The 20,735-nt window shown below is 34.4% G+C and overlaps 3 protein-coding genes across 14 annotated transcripts in view; 2 read left to right on the top strand and 1 right to left on the bottom strand.

Annotated features, from left to right (window-relative positions):
- Positions 1-22: 22 nt before the first annotated feature.
- Positions 23-7,869, top strand: LOC116845575 (early endosome antigen 1-like). 4 transcript variants are annotated; one of them, XM_032818396.1, is made up of 4 exons: positions 23-4,425; positions 4,809-5,472; positions 5,655-5,785; positions 5,909-7,869. In XM_032818396.1, the coding sequence occupies exons 1-4, from the start codon at positions 4,334-4,336 to the stop codon at positions 6,393-6,395; spliced, it is 1,374 nt and encodes a 457-aa protein (XP_032674287.1). In that variant the 5' UTR covers positions 23-4,333; the 3' UTR covers positions 6,396-7,869. The 4 variants fall into 4 exon arrangements, with proteins under 4 accessions (XP_032674287.1, XP_032674288.1, XP_032674291.1 ...); XM_032818397.1 differs by having other exon boundaries at positions 4,414-4,559; XM_032818400.1 differs by lacking the exon at positions 23-4,425 and adding an exon at positions 4,567-4,626 and having other exon boundaries at positions 5,909-6,667.
- On the bottom strand, positions 6,658-17,675 carry LOC116845574 (THO complex subunit 2). Of its 6 annotated transcripts, none has more exons than XM_032818393.1 (28): positions 17,466-17,675; positions 17,288-17,331; positions 16,551-16,642; positions 16,344-16,457; positions 15,985-16,100; positions 15,770-15,900; positions 15,194-15,573; positions 14,679-14,857; positions 13,376-13,962; positions 12,803-13,037; positions 12,527-12,644; positions 12,281-12,443; positions 12,010-12,191; positions 11,476-11,760; positions 11,165-11,277; positions 10,838-11,033; positions 10,527-10,655; positions 10,265-10,393; positions 9,901-10,158; positions 9,380-9,531; positions 9,024-9,153; positions 8,620-8,725; positions 8,409-8,443; positions 8,209-8,319; positions 8,051-8,111; positions 7,875-7,936; positions 6,993-7,057; positions 6,658-6,793 (listed from the first exon to the last, which is right to left on the bottom strand). In XM_032818393.1, exons 1-28 carry the CDS (start codon positions 17,528-17,530, stop codon positions 6,763-6,765), a joined length of 4,269 nt encoding a protein of 1,422 aa, XP_032674284.1. In that variant the 5' UTR covers positions 17,531-17,675; the 3' UTR covers positions 6,658-6,762. The 6 variants fall into 6 exon arrangements, with proteins under 6 accessions (XP_032674284.1, XP_032674282.1, XP_032674283.1 ...); XM_032818391.1 differs by having other exon boundaries at positions 8,209-8,322; XM_032818392.1 differs by having other exon boundaries at positions 15,191-15,573.
- A 1,527-nt stretch (positions 17,676-19,202) lies between these two features.
- The window catches only part of LOC116845608 (60S ribosomal protein L31), a 2,053-nt gene continuing 520 nt past the window's right edge, over positions 19,203-20,735 (top strand). Inside the window, exons 1-2 of one of the 4 annotated variants that reach the window (XM_032818510.1) lie at positions 19,203-19,321; positions 19,734-19,964. In XM_032818510.1, the coding sequence (XP_032674401.1) occupies positions 19,744-19,964 (221 nt within the window). In that variant the 5' untranslated portion in view covers positions 19,203-19,321; positions 19,734-19,743. Of the gene's footprint in view, positions 19,381-19,508; positions 19,643-19,733; positions 19,965-20,735 lie in introns of those variants that run through there. The other 3 variants (XM_032818509.1, XM_032818512.1, XM_032818513.1) reach the window with 3 other exon arrangements.

Here is a 20,735-nt window from a genome sequence, read left to right on the forward strand (position 1 = left end):
ATTATTTTTTTTTTTTGCAAAATACTATGTCTGTACTTATTTAATAAGATGTTTAATCTACTTTTGCGTCTAAACTTGATGAACTTGTAACTTAATGAACGTTATCAACGTAAATTAATAAAAGTAAAAAATGTCTCAGTATTTTAAGGGAGCAATTTTTGGCTTTAAATTACATACATAATATTAAAACAAGTATTTTTAATATCTTGAGAAAATTGAATTAGTCTTTAATAAGGAATTAATGTCTCATATCTCAATATACCAGAGAGACCAATAATGAATATGAAATCGCTTCCTCTATGATTTCAACAAAGCCTGAAAGTTTTCTAACGCAATAAAAAATAATGTATATAATACGCGATTTCATGTTGTCAATCATTATGCAACAGTAATTGCCATTTCTACTACGCGTATGCAGAAAAATTTCATTGGTTTTGTAATTGCGTAAAGTATACAAAGCTGAGCGCGGCTCAGTCACGCATGCGATCAGCATGTTACGTACCTCGTCTCGCTTCTTTGCCAATCCTCGTATTCTTATATATGATTCTGAATCGCGTGGCTCATTACGGGCTACCGATGTGAAAGTGCATCGCATCGCCGCTGTTATTTCCGCGCATTAGCGAATGCCATTCGGTTCCTCGCGGTTGGCAGACAGCGGCGGGCTTGGAAGGAGCGGTCGCGTCGGATCCGTTGGAGCTCCGGGAGGGTTGCGTCGTTCGTTTAACGGGCTGGGGTAATGGGGGATGCGAGGGAGACAGGGTAGGAGGACCGGAGGCGAACCAGTGGCCGTTTTGTTTAGCGAATCGCCGCGATATCCGGAACACAATGCGCGATATCCAAGCCGCTTGTTCCGGGATACATTGTTTCCGTTCTTCGGAGTTCTGGCCGCGTATGGAAATGCAGTAATCACTTAAAGCAGATCTGTGCCGACGACCATCATCGGCACAGCGAACGGGAAAGGACCCAGGTATTGTGTGCAATCTCATCGGGAGTCGTGCGGGCACAGCACGTGCACGCAGCTCTCTCCTTCATACGCTTGGTTGTTCTCTTCTTGAAAATTCTCGATGAAACTGTTATTGTTTCATTTTGTTTTCGAAAAGTTTAATTTCCGAGATCATTAATTGAAATTGGACAATCTCTTTTAAAAACAGATAGATGCGATAAAGAGTATCAGTCGAAGAGTAGGATCAATTGCCCAAATTACCTGAAAAAAACACAATTTTTAAGATTAGTTGGAATTTAATAATATCAATAAAAAACGCAGTTATGTAGAAATTAAAATTTAATAATTCTGTATGAAGATAATTAAATTTGGGAATTATATCAGTTAAGACTTAATGATTTATATTTATATTGCTAATTGAGTTTTCGCAATTTTAATCCGAAATATGTAATCTCAAATTTCGCATTAGACACGCGACAACAGAGTGGAAACATGTGAAGGAAGGCTAAGAACAAAAGGCGACTTCCGCAAGAGCCGAAAATAGGCGCATCCGATATCCAACAGATGCTGCAGTGGGTGGAAAGAGAATAAGAGAAATATTGGGAGTGAGTTTGAGGATGAAAAGGGGGAGGAAAAGAGACAGAGAGAGAAGGAGAAGGAGATCGATCGAGGAAATGATGGAGAGGGAGATCGACATATTAAATAGGTGGGCAACGACTGCGAGTGCCGGCCAGCCCAATGAGCGGTAAATTAAGCGGAAATCTTCTTGGTAAGATTCGGCACGGGGCCGCGGTTGAATCCTTGGGAGGAGTCCCTCGCGCAGGAAATTTAACTTCCGCTCTTCGCATCGCGCGATCGCTCGGGGATTTGCGAAGGCAATTTATCGTCTATTCTTTTTTAATTGAAATAGTCTCGCAAAACCCGTTATCCTTTATATTTCTTTCCGCATTAAATGCAATCGTAAAGTATCGTCGAGACGTTGAGTCCAGCTTATGTAAAGTCGTCTTCGATTTTTTACAATAAAATGAAAATCAGCTGTTCAAACATACATATCTACATTGCACCGTTCCCGTTGTGAACGAGCGTATCGCGATTCTTGATCCCTCGCAAAAAGCGACGAACGTTCTCATCAACACGTAAAAGAAAATCACGCGGTTCCCGGAGGAAGAAAGGACTTCCTGTTAAAAAGATTAAGAGAGATCCAACGGCGAGCCGAAGATCGGCCGGATATCGCGAAGCGGGAGAGCTCACCCCTTCATGTCCGCGACCGCGTCAGTGGCGGTACGCTGCGACGCGCGTTGCCACCCCTTTACCCTCCAAGCCTCCAGCGCTCAATCTCTCTTCATCTCTCTCTTTCTCTCCCCGCGTCGTCACCCCGCTCTCTACCTCCATCCGCAGCGTAATGAATCCAGTTTGTCGAACTCCACCGCCTTCTACGGCGCGCCGCGCCGGGGAGATTTTCCCCCGACCTAACTACCCATCCATCCATCCATCCATCCATCCATCCATCCATCCATCCATCCATCCATCCATCCGTTCCAACCATTCCATCCGTCTGTCCGTTCGCTGGTATAAACTGCAACACGCGAACCACTGTGCTTTTCGGTGCCACCCCCGCAACGGCGGCCAACCCGCGCGCAGTCATTTCGCATCTCTCCGCCGGGGCATCCGCCTTCCTCACCCCGCGCGCCGCGCGTACCCGATGCCCGTAATTACATCGAGTTCCCTTGACGATGGGGGGAAACGGGAAGGAGGGTAGGGTAGAGGTTCTAATTAATCAGCTAGCCGCACCGCGCGCGAATCGTTCTCGACACACGCGCTGCGGCACGCCTATAGGTTGACCGTCGACCAAAGCACCGAGCTCCTCTTCGCGGGGCCTCCCTTCCCCCTCACTCCTTCACGTACATCCTTCCGCCACCCTCCCCCAGGCTGGTGTTGTTAACCCGTTAGTTAGTCGCGTTCAATTCGTGTAGCGTAATTAGTCGCGCGGGGTCATTATGCGTGACCTCGTTACATTACGCTATTACGTAACGCTATTACGTTACGCTATTACGTAATTTGCCGCTGAATTAAAAACTAATAATCTTACCTAATTGGTTTTTAATTTCATCTTCAATAAGAAATGAAGATAATATATATATATATATATTTTTTTTTTCTTCTGCTGATTTATTGTACTGAGAGAAGAGCATTAAGCAGTCATAATTTTGTCTTTCACTTTGTCCACAGCATTTTTTTGGCATTGTTTCCGGTAAAGATAGTGTTTTGGTATACCTATGACAATGTGCAACTAATTAATCTTTAAATCAGAACATATATTGAGTAGAAAAATATGTAAAAAATAAAAAATATTCGGTGAGTACTAAATAACAGTATTTATTTATACCGATATACAAAACTTATTTATTTATTTATTTATCGGTTATTTATATCGATATACAAAATATTTTCCAAGTGAAAACATTCATCTTTTTGAAACCTCAGTTTTTCATGAAAACAATTATTTATTTTACTTAAATAAAACGAATTAAATTTAAGCAAATATGCGCTATTTAGTACTCATCAAATAATTATTTCTTATGTTTTTAATATTTCTTCTCTCAATGTATATGAGCGATATTTGTAAAGACAGATAAGCGCTAAAGGCAAGGAAAGTTAAATACATGCAATAACGATCTTACAACGAACGACATAAATTTACATACCTGCGAATGGTCCTTCCTTTTCCAATCGCGAGTACTTTTTGCTCAATACTTTTTGATCAGTAATAACATCTCCGGCTGGAGCGTTCTCGCGAATATCGTTTACCAGACCGGGCCGAATTCAAACCGGAACGCGCAACGAAGGGTTAATCGGTTCATCGCTCGCCGCAGAACGGGGAAAATCGACGTTCTTTGTTCCCGGGTCTTTCAACAGCGGATCTTCATCGCCCCTCTTTAGGAGAGCGAGAGAGGGGGAGGACTTCGGGAAACATTGGTTTCGGGCAATAATTACTCGCCGGAAACCACTAACCCGAGAATACAGGACCGGAGGCTTCGTCACGGCCACAGCTGCGGTGACGTCGCGCTAATGAATCTATTTTGCCGATTCTCCATATCGGCTCTTTCTCCCGCCATTTCACCCCGTTCCTACCTCTCTCTTTCCTTGTCTCTGCCGTTATCATTCCGGTATCCCGATCGGACAAAAAGTAACAACGTTTTTTATCGATATCGATGCGAAGGAATATCCTATTGTATAATGAGATTTTCTGTAATTGATTTATAGTCAATAATATGAAAATTACCGCAAAAATTATGCTATTTTTTAATATAAAAATCAGACCTTATGTAGTGTTGTTACGACGTGTTGGCCATTTTTAATTACTGGTGCGACATCTATCGGCGAGACATCATGACTTTTACTTTACTTACTGATCGAGTAGAATTACTAATTAGTCGATCCGACGACCTTTTCGACTATTTTATCAACCGAGAAAATGGACGGTAAAGTTACCCCTAATTTATCGAATAAAAGTGGCGGGTATTGCGCCAACATTCTTGATAACTGTCATAATCATTTTACATCAAATTTTTCGATTTGACATGGATAGTGATTATTATTCCACCATATATGCATGGTAAACACACAAACAATGTATATGTAGTGAGATATGTAATTACAATATAAAATAGGAAATATACAAGGTTATATCTGTTTACAATTTTTGTTTGCAGTAATTAAATTTCATGATATTCAAAGTTAAAAGTATTCTCTCTGTGATGCAAATTGTACATATATTTTATATTTTTAACTTATATGGAAGATATTTTATTTCTATTTGTAATATCAGTAATGTATGTCTTATGTCTGTTATGTGTCTCATTAGGTTTGAGAGATGTGGGATCATATCGAACATTAGAACACACCTACGCCAGAACTTGGTGAACGCTTTGAAGGGTAAGGATTTAGGGCTTTGTCAAAGTAGAGAAGCAAGATCGGCAAAACAGTATGTTCACGATATGTTAATAGCTGAATATCTATTTAGTCACAAGTACTCCTTTACCTTGTCGATATTTGCTAGCGAGGTTCCGCTTTTAGTAAACTTTTGCAATAGTGTGCCACAGCACTCTGACCACAATGACAGAGATGGTGGCAGCAGGTTTAAGTTACAGAATGATTACATAGAACATACCTTGGAAACACTGGGCATTGATCCAAAAAGGCCTGAAGGCCAACATATCATATCGAGTTACTTGAATAGTGAAGCATCTCTGTTGTTATCCATACTAAACTATATAAATTCCCTTGCTGTTAGCACTCAGTCTTCAGTCAAAAAAAGTCCTCTGTATGACAAAGAAACACAAGTTAATTTAGCTCTGGAAGCAAATGTTATGGATATAACAAAAATATATGCAATGAGAAGAAAAATTGTGCAACAGAAACAATTGTATGATGATGAATTAAAGACAAAAGAGAGAAAATTAAAACAGCAAGCCTCTGTTATAAAATATCAGCTCAATTCTCTGAATGCAAAATTGGAAGAAGCTCAGGTAATATATTCAACTATACTATTTTTAGATATTTCTTTAATTATATATATAATATATAATTGTATACACACATTTAACATAATATAATGTTATAATCAATGAAAATATTCTGATGATAATATATATATATATATATTTGTGGATATGTATTAATATCAATTTTATGTAATTTATGGATTTAGGATTTAATGCAGTCTTTGACACTGAAAGAGAAACAGTTCAATGAGAAGAAAGATAGCGAGGTACGAAACATTTTACAAAAAGAAATGGAATTGTCTATGAAACAAAATTTCTTAACACAGGAAGCTGACAGGTATTTGTTCTTATTTAAAAAGATTAATTTTCATAATTGATAAAGATACAGTTACTAAATACTGACTAATAATTAATACTTTTATAATTGTGATTGTAAAAATGACTAATATCATTTTTCTAGGTTACAGAAAGAACGAGATAGTTATAGGAAATTCGAGAATGATTTGAAGAAACTCCAACAGGAGCTTGTAAAGATGCAGAAGGAAATGTCGCAAGGCGCGCAAAATCAGAATGGCCAAGTCACGAATGTCAGAAACATTCACGTGCAAACCGACTTGGAGAGCTGCGTGTTGATGGACGAATGCAAGGCACTGCAGAGAGAGAAACTGGAGCTATCGAATCTCGTGCAAGAGCAACGATCCAGAATAGAGCAGATCACTCTGCGTAGCGTACAGCTATCGCGTCAATTGGAGGAAGTGCGTTCGTTGCGAACGGTCGTCGGCGAAATACCGGTTCCCGCAGCCGGAGTCGTCAGCACGAACGCGATCAGCGAAAGCAGTTCTACGGAGGATATTCTACAGGATGCTAAGATGAGACTGAAGCGCTTGGAAGAAGAGAGTTCAAAGGCCGATCAGTATTTCTGCAGTTTTGTCAGCACCTCTTCGTAGCGAATAAGATATTATAAAACTTCGTTCGTGAAATTCATTCATCTATTTATTTATTTATTTATTGTCATTGTATTATGTACGATTGATATTGTACAACATACATCATGCACATCACCTATAAGAGTTGCAACTTTTCTTCGTCCTTCTACGTTAATAAGGAAAGAAAAAACAATTGAAACAAACATAAAGAAAGCAATTTTGTTTGTGATCAGACAATTAGATAGTTTATTTTATAAAATTGGATGTTAACTTAATATACAAATTATCCACTATTTCTTCTTGCTTTATTTCGAATTCTACGATCATTACATGCAACACCAATATAGTATAGAAAAAGTTAAGTCGAGGTCTTCTCTGTTGTTGTACATCATCTCCGTTTCGGGTCTGAACTCCTCCTGGTGCACTTGAGTTAAGGATTATATCACATTTACACATACATTTATACAATTATAGATATTCGAACATTTGATCAACGTGAAAATATTATCGTGATATTAACGAATTGAAAAAAAATAGCAAGAATATTTTTACATTTATATGAGCGAATATTTTTACATTTATATTGCGCTCGATATTTAAAAGTATAGAAAAGGATATTGTTTATCACGGCTCTCACGGCCTTCGCGTTCATGAGGACGATCCTTTGCGTATGGAGATTTTTCCTGAAAATAGATTCTTGAATGAATCTTCCGTATGTCACGATTTCTTGCGGCTGACATTGGGTACTTGAGACTGTCACCTATACTTTCTTGTTTTTGCTATTGCCGTCCATTTCGTCCCTTTAACGTACTCGAAGTAGACGTCTTTATCAACTATGAAGTCAAGTAATAGAAAGTTGTTAAGAAAATAATAATCTGGATTCTTCTTTTTATGAAAGAAGCCAGCTAATTAGAAGAATCTACAGAAAAAATTGCGGTTTCTACATAAGAAATATTACAATATATAATGTTGCAATAAATTTTATCAAAATATTCGAAATACAAAATCGGAAATACGCGTATTTTCCAAGATATAAGACTGTGAATACATTAGTTATATACACTTCAGAAAGTTTTCGCGAACTTTAATATATATTAAAGATTACAATCATTATTTCGTCATTAATCTAGTCATACTGCACGTTTCTTCAAGTTTTAAGTTTCTCGTACTCTGCGTGCATGTGTAACCTAAAAAGTTTTGTTACAAATTTGGAAAAGCATTGTACAAAAATAAAAAATTGTAAGAAATAGCTACAATTTATTATTAGCAAATAAGAAAATTTTAAAAATAATAGAACAATAAGACAGGCACTTTTTGTACCCCATAAGTGGAATTATATAGAATATGAAAGAATTAGTGAAATGACAGTAGTTTATATAATAAATTAAAAAAAAAATGTAATATATATATATAGGTGTTTTTGATTACGTTTTTAACGAAAGCTTTAATTGTGTTATCACTGTTATCAATGTTAATAAAATGCTGATTAATAATACCAACCTTACTATAATGATGCTTCTCTCTGTGCTCAGGAATGTCGCCGTTCTGATGTGTCCCTTTAGCTGAGAAATATATTTACTTTTTAATATCTATTATAAATAATTTCTGTACGATTTATATGCAGTTGGTTCGTGCATATGTTAATTTCTTTTTAATATTAATATATAATTACGTACCTCTTTCGTCATCCTTTCTTCGTTTTTGTTCAGTAGTCGCCACAGATTCTTCCGTCCGATCCTGTGTGAGTAAACAAATTATTTAATAATAATACAATTTAATAACTATACGATTTTCTGGATTGCATCATATATCTCTGTATTACATATATAATTACCCTTTTCCGTCCCTGTTTCTTTTCTCTACGCAACTCTTTCTGTTCGTCGCGCGCCTTCCCTTTGCTAGAACGCTCTTTCTTATCAAGAACAGTTTCCACGCGTCTTCCTTCCTGCTGCATACAGAAATATTTATTTACAAAGAAAAATTAAGGGAAGTTAAAATTTATAATGTAAATAATAATATAAATAATATAATCACCTTTGGAGCACTCTCTACTTTTCTTCTTTTTGCATCTGAAATTAAATATAGAAACTTATATATCATTGTTATATTATTTATGTTAACATATAAACGTAACACACACAACCTGAAAAATATCCTCTTAAACAATATTCAACTTTAATTTTATAAAAATATTTCATAAACAGTCCGAATAATAAACAATATCATAGCCATAGTTATAACCAACCTCTCTCAGGGCCTTCTTGTGTTGGTCCTGAACTGGCACTGCTGTTCGACACACTAGAAAGATCTCGATCTAAATTGTCTACACCACTGCTATAGTAGTGCTCTTCCTGAAATTGTAAAATTTATAATATATAAAACTAAAAGAAAACTAAATTGCAAATCTTGATGACATAAAACAACAATATGACTAATAATAACAGTAAGCATAAATTTATAAATATAAATTTAAGTATTAAAGAATATTCATTGATGTTTAAGTAATGCTAAGAATTAATTTTTAACTTTAACATTTTTTATTCTTAATCTAAAAGTTGATTAGAGCATGTGATTTTAAGTTCCGCAACCTTTTTATAATCTATAAAAGTAAATGAAAAACACAGTTTTTCATGTTAATATAATGGTTACCTTATAGTATTTGCGTTCTTTTTTATCTAATCCTTCATCTTCTTTCACTTCTTCTTTTTTTGTATATTTCTCCTTTGCTTCTGAAACGTCCTTATTGTCCTCTTTCTTTCTGAGCTTCTCAGATGTCTCACTGTTCAAAGAACTAACGTTACAATGTATAGAAAATAATTAGATAAAAAAAAATTTCCAATTCAAAATTATTATAATAATTTTAAGTTAATTCCAATTTTAAAAATCTATCCAATTTTAAAATTCTCTTAAAATAAATTCTACATCTCTCTATAAGAGTCCAGGATTAAAATAATTTTAAATATAACTTGTATGCATATATGTACATGTAGATATTATGTACTCACTGATGTGTTGGATTAGATGAATTTCGCTTTTCTCGTTGTTCTTTATTTTCCTTTTCTGGCCGGGTATCTCCGTTATTAATCTCTTTCACCGCGACTCCGTTACTGACCTTTTCGTTTGTATCACTATTTGTAGTGTCTTGTGTCTTCCCAGTCTGCACGAATAAATATAGCAATTTAAACGTTTCTGTTATTTTTTGCAAAATAATGGCATAATTATAACACATGTTAGAGAAAGATTTAAAAAATATAACCTTATTTTTTAAATAATTTAAAAAATATATATTTTTAAAAATTTCTAGTTTTTATAAAAATAACAAATAAGGAATGACTAGAACTAATCAGATTACATATAAAGCGTAAAAAATAATTTTACGTTAATTATAAAAAATTAAAAATAAAATAATTTACAAACAGAATCAATTCTGTATAAATTCGTGAAACACAGCATTTGCGTCTCGTTGCCAATAAATGCTAAATTATATTAAATTTTCACTCTTGATACATATGTTAGAACGGCCAACCTTATCGCCCACATGATGAAAATCTGATTCGCGTATCATACTGGGAGTTTTAGCCTTCAGTTGTCCACTGTATGACGTGGCTAGGACATGCAAATCCTGACGTTGGCCACGCTCTTCCTCTCTCACCTTCTCTACCTTTCGTTCAAGGATCTGAGAAAGTTTTGCCAAAACAGGAAAGTGTGGTAATATCTTAATCAATATTATCAATGAATTCCTGATCTGCACGTAATCCTTGGAGTCGAGACATACTACAATAGCCTATTTAAAATAAAGTATGTTTGATTATAGGAATGTTATTTGTTGTTAGTATCAAAAGTATATTCAAGACAATATGTCATATAAATATTCAAGATTGTGCAAATACCTTTGTGATTTTGTAATGCCACTTGTGACATACATGTCTGTAATTTTCAAACCCAACCATATCATTTGCTTCAGAAAATTGGTTGCTCACGCGGAACTTTGTCACGAATCCTGGATAGTTGCTACATTCCTATAAGCATAATATAAGGTAATATGTTCAAATTAATAGATTATATATTGGAGTCAATGTCCATAACTACGAAAATTAAAAAAATAAATAAATCATTTTACATTTATGGAATTTGTTAATCCGTAATTATTACCTTATCGAATATGGCTTTCTCTGAATGCCACCTCATTACAGTCTCCAACATGGCGCACAAAAATCTGCCATATCGATTTGCTTCGTTCTCTGTGCACGAGGTGACTGAATATGTAATATCACAGAAAAGCTGAAAATATTAGAAAAATAACAATTATAAAGCATAGCAAACTCTATAGAATTGAAGAAGCACGAGTATTATGGAATCGTATAAATCTACCTTTTTACCAGATAAATATCTTAATTATTTATTAATTGCTTTAATATCAATCGATTAATGTTACGTTAATGAATAGTAAAAAGCTATCTTACACGATCGTAGCAAAGCAAAGTTGAAAAGTTCGCAGTCTTCAGGGAGTGGATGGTATGTACAAATTTCGCACAGTACATGGCGTCCACAGTCGTGAACGTACACCGTGGGAATAGGCATAGCTGTAGAAACTGTGTAATCGTTTCGTTCTTCGCAGATTTAGCGCTTCGCGACAAGAACCATGTATCCTTCTCTTGTCTGCGTATCAGTAAGAGAATCGTTAGAACCATTAAAATATTTTGGAATAAATCTTAGAACTTCACACTTCAAGAGCATTCTAAATCGAACAACTTTTTATATATCACGATTTTATCGATTTGTTACTTTACCTCAGATACGCAAAGACTTTCTCGACGTGTTCCTCTTGCTTCCTTTTTTCCTCTTGTAGTTTTTCGATAAGAGTGGTGTATCTCTCTTGCTCTTTCTTTCCTTTACTCACGTTCTAACATTAAAGGAAGAAAAATTTACTTTTAAGTTTTATTGAATTATACATAATTATACTTAATTCTTTAATTTTTCTATTATCTTTACGAGCTCATTATATATAAATATTTTTTTACCCCGCAGTATTGCAATTAATATAATAATAATATAACAATATTAATATATAACAATAAATATGCAAAGTGTTTTTGCTTACCATATCTTTGGAGTCAGCAGTTTGTGTCGCTAATTGCTTTAATTTGCTAATTTCCCTCTGATAACTTTCTGCCGGTACATACAAATCGTACATCGATAGGGACCAAAATGTGACCAAGAATTGCGGCGATATGTCCTCCCACACTTTTAGAGGATGCAATGGTCTAACTGATTGAGCGACAGGTGCCATAACGGCTTGCGCGGCCTCCGCATACTTCAATTGCTTCATTGCCGTAGACATTTTCTTGTAATTTGGATCGGCTTTGCGGAGAGAATCATATTTCGTCTGCAAGAATATAAAATTAATTCTTAAGACGAAAATCACGGAAATTTATTAATAAATTAATTAGAATTATTCTATCGAATATGTTTACGACAAATTGTTAGAGAGAGCAACTTTTAAAATTAAATATCTTTTAAATAATTTTAAAAAGTGATTTACAATCAATCAGCAATTTTGTAAAAGCGTCAGCATTATTCGTATGTAATTTATCGATATCGATAAATTCAGACATGCATGTAGATGTCAACTTACATTTATGGCGTGTGCAAACATCGGTCTCGCTAAGAAAAATGCGACATCCGAATGTATATGATTGTCCTGGAGCATAGAATGGATCGAAGGTAATCGTCTTACATATTCATCTACAGTCATAGTAGATCCCAAAAATGTTCCAAATTGTACCAGTGTATCTTGACATTGATCGTACAATTTGCCTGTGATAACAAGATAAAATCGTCAGCGAATAACATTAAAAAAAAAAAAAAAAAAAAATATCTTGATTCTACTGTTTTCGCATATTTACCAACGAGCTTGAGATGAGACTTGTCGGTTTCTCTATAAACGACGCAGTGCTTCTGTTGAGCCATTAACAGACATAAAGCAACTGCGAGATCATGTTCAGCAAGAGCATCTTTCAAACGCATTGAAGATTTTTTTGTATTGCGAACTTGGCTGAAGTAACCGGCCTTGAAAGAATAATGTTCTCACGTGTTAATTGATCTGTACAAGAATTATGTATTAACATAGTTATACAATGCTATCGATTTACCTCGTTCTTCAATAAATCTCCACCCGCCATTGCATCCAATTGATCGGACGTCATTTCTTCAGCTGCCTCGATTCCAGCCATTTTTTGTACTATTTCTTTTAATATTAATAGATCTAAGCTATAAGCAGAGAAAAAGAAAATAGTATTCTAGAGTATGGTACATAAGTTAACGATTTAGCGAACAAAACGATTATCATAATGTATTTATGACATATACATACATATATATATATATATTATTTTAATAAAATATTTTATAATTAAATGAAGACATACCTCTTTTGAGCTTTAAGTTGATTTGCTACGTACTGTAATAATCCTTTGAGTTCGATGTTATATTTCTTAAATATTGCTCCACAAAAGGAAGCTAAAGATTGCAACCATAAAGATATACTAGTGCCGTCGTGTTTAAATCTATCTCTATCAGCACTTGCTAATGCCTCTACTAGGCAATACCCTAATACGTCGTACGAAATATTTGTCAAATATTTTAAAGAATCCACCACAGGTCCTGTAACATTTTCAATATAATATAGAACATATCATAAATATACTCTGTACGATTAATTATATCTTAAGATATTCTTATTTTATATTTTCGGCAATCTTAAATTATTCTCTATCAGCTATTGCTCGATTTTCACATTCAAACCTTTTGCGTCCAATTTGTCGTTTACTAAATTAAACTCAAAATAAAACAGCCACTTAGACTGAAATAAAGGCAAATTGATCGCTAAAATTTTATTTTGTGAGATAAAGCGAGACAAGATTATTAACGTTAAGTCAGTAGTCGACAGAGAGATCTCCCAAGGAACTTTGACTCAGGATGCGCGTCTGAAACGTACATACCTATGAGATTGTCGTACAATTGGATCTGTACGAGAACATAATCAAATAATACTCCCGGCGAAGAATGAGTGAGTTTTCCGATTGATCGGCCGACGGGCTTAATGGTCTCTTTACTGACTCGCTTCATAATCGACTTGATTTTCTTCTGAGCGTCCGCGCGCTTACGCAAAAGAGCGGCATGCTGCAACGGTGTTTCGTTCTTCCAGCGCGCGTACAGGCAGTAACGATTTTGATAAGGATAGCACTTGAGGATATTCCACAACTCCTCGGCTACGCAACAATTGCAGTCCATGAAAGAAAGCGAGGGCAGTAAAGCGACGTCAAGAATAGTCAATACGTCGTGATATAATCTGCTGTTCTTGTTCAACGGTTGGTTGTTTTCGTCCAGCGGTCTGAGGGCGGCGTTGCACAGCCTCATCACCTTATACATCAGAATAGGATCATGGTGCAGATTCGGTCCGAGAACAATCAGCATTGGCAGCAGGTGATCGTGAATGTCGTCCAAGTTTTGTATCGATGTTGGCGCGAGGGAGCTTTTTAAAGGAGGCACTTTACGGCCTGGTAATTTTGGAGAGATGATGCAGTGTCTGCAACGGAATAATATTGAAAAATATTGATTTGAGTATATGTTAAGGTTCTCCATAGAGACAAAATCTAACTTGAAGAGAGTTAGATTCTCATTGTTTGTATATATATGTGTATGTGAAACAAGTCAGATGCACGCGCCGAATTATCGTTCGATCTTTATAAACGTACCTTCCTTCTTCAATCTATTCTTTAATTCCCAATTAAATTCTTTTCTCACCCCCATATTAACTCTAATTATAGTGAACTAATTAATAAAATGAAATCAATCAATAATTGGTTGATATGGTAATCGGAAAAAAAGAATTTAATACCATCTTGATTGGGAATTAAAGGATAGTTTGGACAAGAAAAATAGGTTAACCGCCTAGTTTGAAATAAAAATCGAAGGATAATTCGATACGCGCTTGATTTGTTTGATTTATTTCAAACAACGAAATCCTTCCGTGAATTCTTCTATTTAACAATCGCACCAAAGAACCGCAATTAGACTCTTACTTTCTTCTTACTTATAATACTTTCTTTAACTTACAGTAATTCGTTCATGAGTTGTCGCAAGTACGAGTTGGAGAAACGAGTTACATTATAAATTATGCTTATAAATAACTCACTTATAAGCATAATAATTTATATTACTTTTAGTGCTCGTTCAAATGCCTGATTTTTTACGCGACTCTTACCTTCTTAAAATAAACTAAATAAGAAACAAATAACTTACTTTCTATACACGGGTTCGATAAGAGCCTGGATCATTTTACACAGTGCTAAAGCTATCGGACGTTGATCGGTGAGACAGTAGTCTGGTAAGCGGTTAAATAAGCTTTGAGCTACCTCCCAAGACCCGATTTCCAGGAGGGCTTCACATAGTCCAAACTTTTGATTGCTTGCATATTTTTCCTTTAAAGCAGAAGAGATATTAGTCCGTGTAATCATTTGTATGATAAAGTCAAACATGATGACTAAAACATAATTAACAAATTCAATTCAGTTAATTATATTAGAAATTTAAATGATGATAGTGATGATTATTCATAATTCAAGTATAGCATTTAGTTCCTACGACTACATGTTAAAACAGGAAATAATACAGCATATCAATTTATATTGAATAACAATAAATCTTGCGTAAAGGAAATAGTGCATTTCATTCAAGAATTGTTATATTCATGAAATAACAATTAACCGAACTCGAATTTGTAATTTAAAAGGATGAAATTAATTTTTGTTTACTACTTGTGAATTGTCCTTCTCTTCTGCAACCTCCTCCTTGTCTTTCGTCGAGATCACACTCATTTTCCGTACATATTCCTTAGCCTGTTTCATCGATTGTTCATGATCTGATATGATGGCTTTATCATCTGGCACTAGCCAGGGCAATATGTCGTCCAGTTTGATCACGCCGTGTTGTAGCATGAGCGCGGTGACCTTTTGTAGCGAGAACGGCGTTGCGTTCATGGTGGAGCAATACTTGAATCCTAATACCTCGCAGAGTACCTGCTGATCGCTCATGTATGAGCGTATTACGGGAATAAACAATGCATCGTCTTGTGGTCGATTTTCAAAGGTTTCTAGTAAGATGTCGAGTACTCTATTAGGGTCAAGATTAAAATATCCTGTAAGCACAACGGCATTTTGTATTTTGTTATGTTCTGTCAACATGGATATGCATCTTGCATATTAAACATATTGCATTCTTAAACATATTTTCATCTTGATCTTTTTATCTATATGATGCTTATGACTTAAAAATATTTTAGAAGACAAACAGTATTCTATAATAAAAAATATATCAGAAACAAAAATTCGTACCAATAAGAGATTTTACAATTTCCAGTGTCGAAGCTACCTCGTTGTCCTGACGTTCTTGATTTAATTCTACAATGAGCTTGGAATAACCCTCGCTCTCTTCGCGAAATAAATTGAATTTCCTTTGCTTATAACTGCAAAAAGACAGGTGAGTCTTAAGATATTTAATGCAAATAAGACAAATTAAGTTCTGCATATGTTGGTGGAGGTATACTCACTATAATTTCGTCTTCACTTTTATGAATTTGGTTTGAAAATTTTTGTTTTTTAATGTTCCTACATCTTGTAAAGTCTCAATTTCTAGACGTTCTTTCAATATTCTGTCTGTTAAAAACTGAGAAACAAAAGAAAAAACACAATAAATTAATAATAATATATGAGAGAATTCATTTTGCTCTGAACTAAAATATTGTCTATTTTATTTTGTCTATTTTAACAATATTTTAAATATTGTATATTTTAAGAACTATAGTCCTTGACAATATTTTTCTAATTTATTATTTTCAATAAAATTTTAAATATTTCTAAAATATGAGTTATAATATATAAACACATATAAGCATAAATATATATGTACCTTCTCACATTCTTTCACGATATAATAAAAGTTGTTCCTGTCCTCGTTGTATGCCTCCGCATCAAATAAGGTTAATATGTCTACTATTGTAGATGCTATTGCTCCATCCAAATTCTACAAATGAATTTTAAATATTTAATATTACCACAATTTTATTTAAGTTTAATAATTTTGCAAAACTTTAGACAATTGTAATTATGATCTTACCGTAAGTTCACCTAATGTCTGGACTACATTGTCCTTTTTTATGTTCCCATGGATTCCATTTGATATTAATTCGTACAATCCACGTCTCCATTCTGTAAAGACAACAAGATATAAATCTTTTAGTATCACTTAAAAAAATTATTTAAAGCATATAAAATGAAATAATGCAATATAAATGAGATAGTATATGCAAAAAAGCAATGATATTATAAAAATTGATATAAATTTTAAAAAATAGAGAAATAAGTAACTTATAAATTTCTTTTTTTTTTTGCAAATTTCATTAAAAAAAGAAACAGAATTTAATATTATACTATTATCTCAAGATCGATATATAAAATTTGTTGAAATTATATTCAATATATATGTAAAAGCTTATTTACATGTATAAAAAAAAGAAATGTATGAAAATTAAATATGAAGAAAGTGGCAAAACTAAATCTGAAAAGGACAATTTACATTGAAGTTAAAAATATTTTTAGTAGTCTTGCAAATAGATATTGTTGATGTATATAAATACAAATAAACAGAAAAATAAAGAAAAAATCGATTGTTTTATTGTAAGAGACTAAAATACATAAAATTTCACTATACAAATAACACAATGTAACATGGAACACAAGTAGCATATGCATATGTTAAAGAGCAGTGATACAAAGGAAATTGCCTGCTTGCAGAGCAATGGTGCAGACCGCCAAGCAAGCTAGATGCGAGACTATATAGTCACGGTGTATTACCTGGTGTGTTGCCTTCCTTAAATTTGTGCTTGATTAGCTTGAGGCTGCAAACAGTCGTGAATTCACAAATTAAGTCTTCAGAAGAGCGAGCTAACAGGAGTAGATAAGTGTTTTCGCGACCAGCAATGCACCGTGTCGATCAGCGTCGACCAGGCGACGCGCTAACAACACCACTTACAAATCATTTCTTCCATGCTTATCCCAAGACTTCCACAATTCTGTGTGCCATACTTTGCTGGCCATATTTAGCGCTCTAATCTGTTTTAAAAAGGTACTGCGAGCGTGATCGGGATTAAAAATCAACTCAACATCGCAGGTTAACGAGCACAGACGAATACGTCTCTCTCTCCCACTCGCCACCGCGAAGGAAGTAGTAAGCGCGTCCTCGAAGTAATCGCACGCGATATTTCGAGAACTCGACAAACCTGACGCATTCGTATCGCATCGCAAAATCTCAGTGCGTTTAGGAACATAATAGTGTTAGCTACTTGCCTGTGATTGGTGGACAATTGTAAATCTACCAATAGGAAACAATTGGAATGCGATGAAAATGCATTTGCTACGCCTTTAAGCCCTCTGTTTGAACTTTTTAGAAATTGTGGCCCATATTCTGAATCCTCTTTTATCTATAAAAGTGCCTCTAAAAGAGGCTTAGGAGCCACCTGATTGGCTGAGAAGCTACATTTAAGGCATTTTTATCGATAAAAGAAGATTCAAAATATGGGTCTATAATTGCGTTCCGAAATTCATTGCCAGTACTGAAATTCTATGGTATACGCGACATGGCTGAGAAGCTACATTTAAGGCATTTTTATCGATAAAAGAAGATTCAAAATATGGGTCTATAATTGCGTTCCGAAATTCATTGCCAGTACTGAAATTCTATGGTATACGCGACATGAATTATAGATTTTCAGTACTTGCGGTGAATTTCGAAACGCAGCCTATATGTATGTCCTACAAATTTTATATTATTTATTTTTCAATCGTTCTTTTTTAATATGTTTATCTGCATCACATATTATTAAATACATTTATTAATATAAATTCCTTTCTACTTTCCTAATCTTATCTGGCCAGAAGTCTGATGAAATCTTATTGACTCCTGTACACAGGACGCGGTAATACTTGCCGCGCGGCGAAAGTTCGCGCGACAGCCAATCAATATGCTGCTTTCCGTAATAACCTTCTAGCTCTTACGAAAAAACAACATATTGATTGGCTGTCGCGCGGCGGAAGTTCGCACGACAGCCAATTAATATGCTGCTTTCCGTAATAACCTTCTTGCTCTTACGGAAAAACAACACATTGGGTGCTTTCCAGTTGCGTACACTGTGTTACATAAAACCAGCTTATTGGTTGCATATTATCTTACAAGATATTTTAGATAATGGCTGCGTTCCGAAATGCACTGCCAGTACTGAAAATCTATAATTCATATTACGTGTATTATAGAATTTTAATACTGGCAGTGAATTTCGCAGCCAATATGTGACCAATAAACTGGTTTTGTGGTTTTGTGTCAAGATGTGTTAAGCAATTAATGACGTCATAAGTCTCTACTAGCCAATCATAAAGTTTATAAGTATTTGTTCGATCAATAAACGTAGGCTGAATAACCAGAGTGAGTTAACCCAGAGCCAGTCAAACATGCTATCAGACTACAATCTTTCAGCAGCTGCTTGGATGCTAAAAGTTGCAAGCAATTGCACGATTTTGCTTGCAACTTAAATTAAAGAACGGTCAAGATGTACGCAGTCTGCAGCTTGATGTGCGCAACTGGATATACAAAACAATTAAATTATGCATCGGATGCATCGGGTTGTATCTGTTGCGAATAAAAGAACGCACCTATAGGCTGCGTTCCGAAATTCACTGCCAGTACTGAATATCCATAGTTCATGTTACATATACTATAGAATTTTAGCACTGGTAGTGAATTTCGGAACGCAGCCATAAGCGTTGTATATATCGATGGATTCATTGTTCTGTGGCGCCGTCTAATTCTTTCTCTCATAGCCGTATATCGGAGAGGTAACATTAGTATTCTGTACATCGTAATCCTCGAACATCCTGCGATATATTTTGCACGAGTAATTGGTTTCAGTAAAATTTTGCTTAGCAAGTTTTTCTCTCGCGAGTTAATATCAAAGTAATCGTTATACTTAGCTTTCTTTGTTGTTAATCGTCGCTGAACAAGTCACGAGTGTATTTGTTGTCGCTTGCCATTCGACAAACTCGCTTGACGCATTTACCTATCTGTGAGAGATAATTATAATAAAATTAAACAAGTTAATTTTTGATGTAACGTGAAATAAATACTATTTTTTCTACATTGCTGAAAACTGTTTTAACGTAAAATCTTTTTACTTGCTATCAAGAGATATAGTTATGTAAATAATGTGCACATATATATATATTTTTATAACTTTTTAATTTTTTTTAGCTAAGTAAAAATGGCCAAGTCTTCTGAGAAGAAAGGCAAGAGTGCCATCAACGAGGTGGTTACTCGTGAATATACCGTCAATTTGCATAAGCGACTTCATGGTGTAGGATTTAAGAAACGTGCTCCACGAGCAATCAAAGAAATAAGAAAATTCGCAGAAAAACAGATGGGAACTCCTGATGTTAGGATAGACACACGTCTCAACAAACAATTGTGGTCCAAAGGCATTAGGTAACTTTTTAATGAAATAAATCCAAAGGATTTGCATGTTCAAGTATTTTTAGGTTAGAACTTACTATATAATTACTTTTTATTTAGAAGATTTGTTCCTTATAGCAATACTAAATTCTACTGTACTTAAAATAAACTTATATTTGGCATTTTGTAAAAAAGAAAAAAAATAGGTTATAATACAGTTCTGAATGTATAATTTTGAAGAAAAGATTTATAGTGTACTAATTTATATAGAAGTACCACATAACTATGTTCATAATTATTATCTTGTTTTAGTTATTATTAAATTATATATATAATCTTTTCACTATTATAAATTACTATTTACTATTATATACCAACTACTGTAATTTCTGTTAAATAATCATTTAGAAAATATCACTATAGCGGTTTTTTTAATCTTGCATTGAAAACATATGGATAGTTTTGTTATTGTCAAGTAGCAATTTTTACATATTTTCATGAAATTTTTTTCTTAAATTTATTATTGTTTTATGCTAATAAAATATATTTGCTACTCTATTAGTATAGAGCAGCAGATTCTTATTTTTATAATCATTCCTTGCTCTTTTTCTTCTGTTGTGTTTTGCATAAAAACATTCATCTTTTATTAAGTATAGTTATGTCTAAGAATGCTTAACTTTCTAAATTAGTTTAGTTTTACTTATAGTGTGTACAGAAGTTATTCAACCTATGTGTTATGACAAACTATTATTCCGTGTATGGGGAAAGTACTTTACATTTAGCTCAGCTGTAGCAAATATATAG

Source organism: Odontomachus brunneus, unplaced genomic scaffold (genome assembly GCF_010583005.1).
Source record: "Odontomachus brunneus isolate Ranch 3 - 2012 unplaced genomic scaffold, Obru_v1 Obru_scaffold_053, whole genome shotgun sequence".
In the NCBI taxonomy this organism is placed as follows: domain Eukaryota; kingdom Metazoa; phylum Arthropoda; class Insecta; order Hymenoptera; family Formicidae; genus Odontomachus; species Odontomachus brunneus.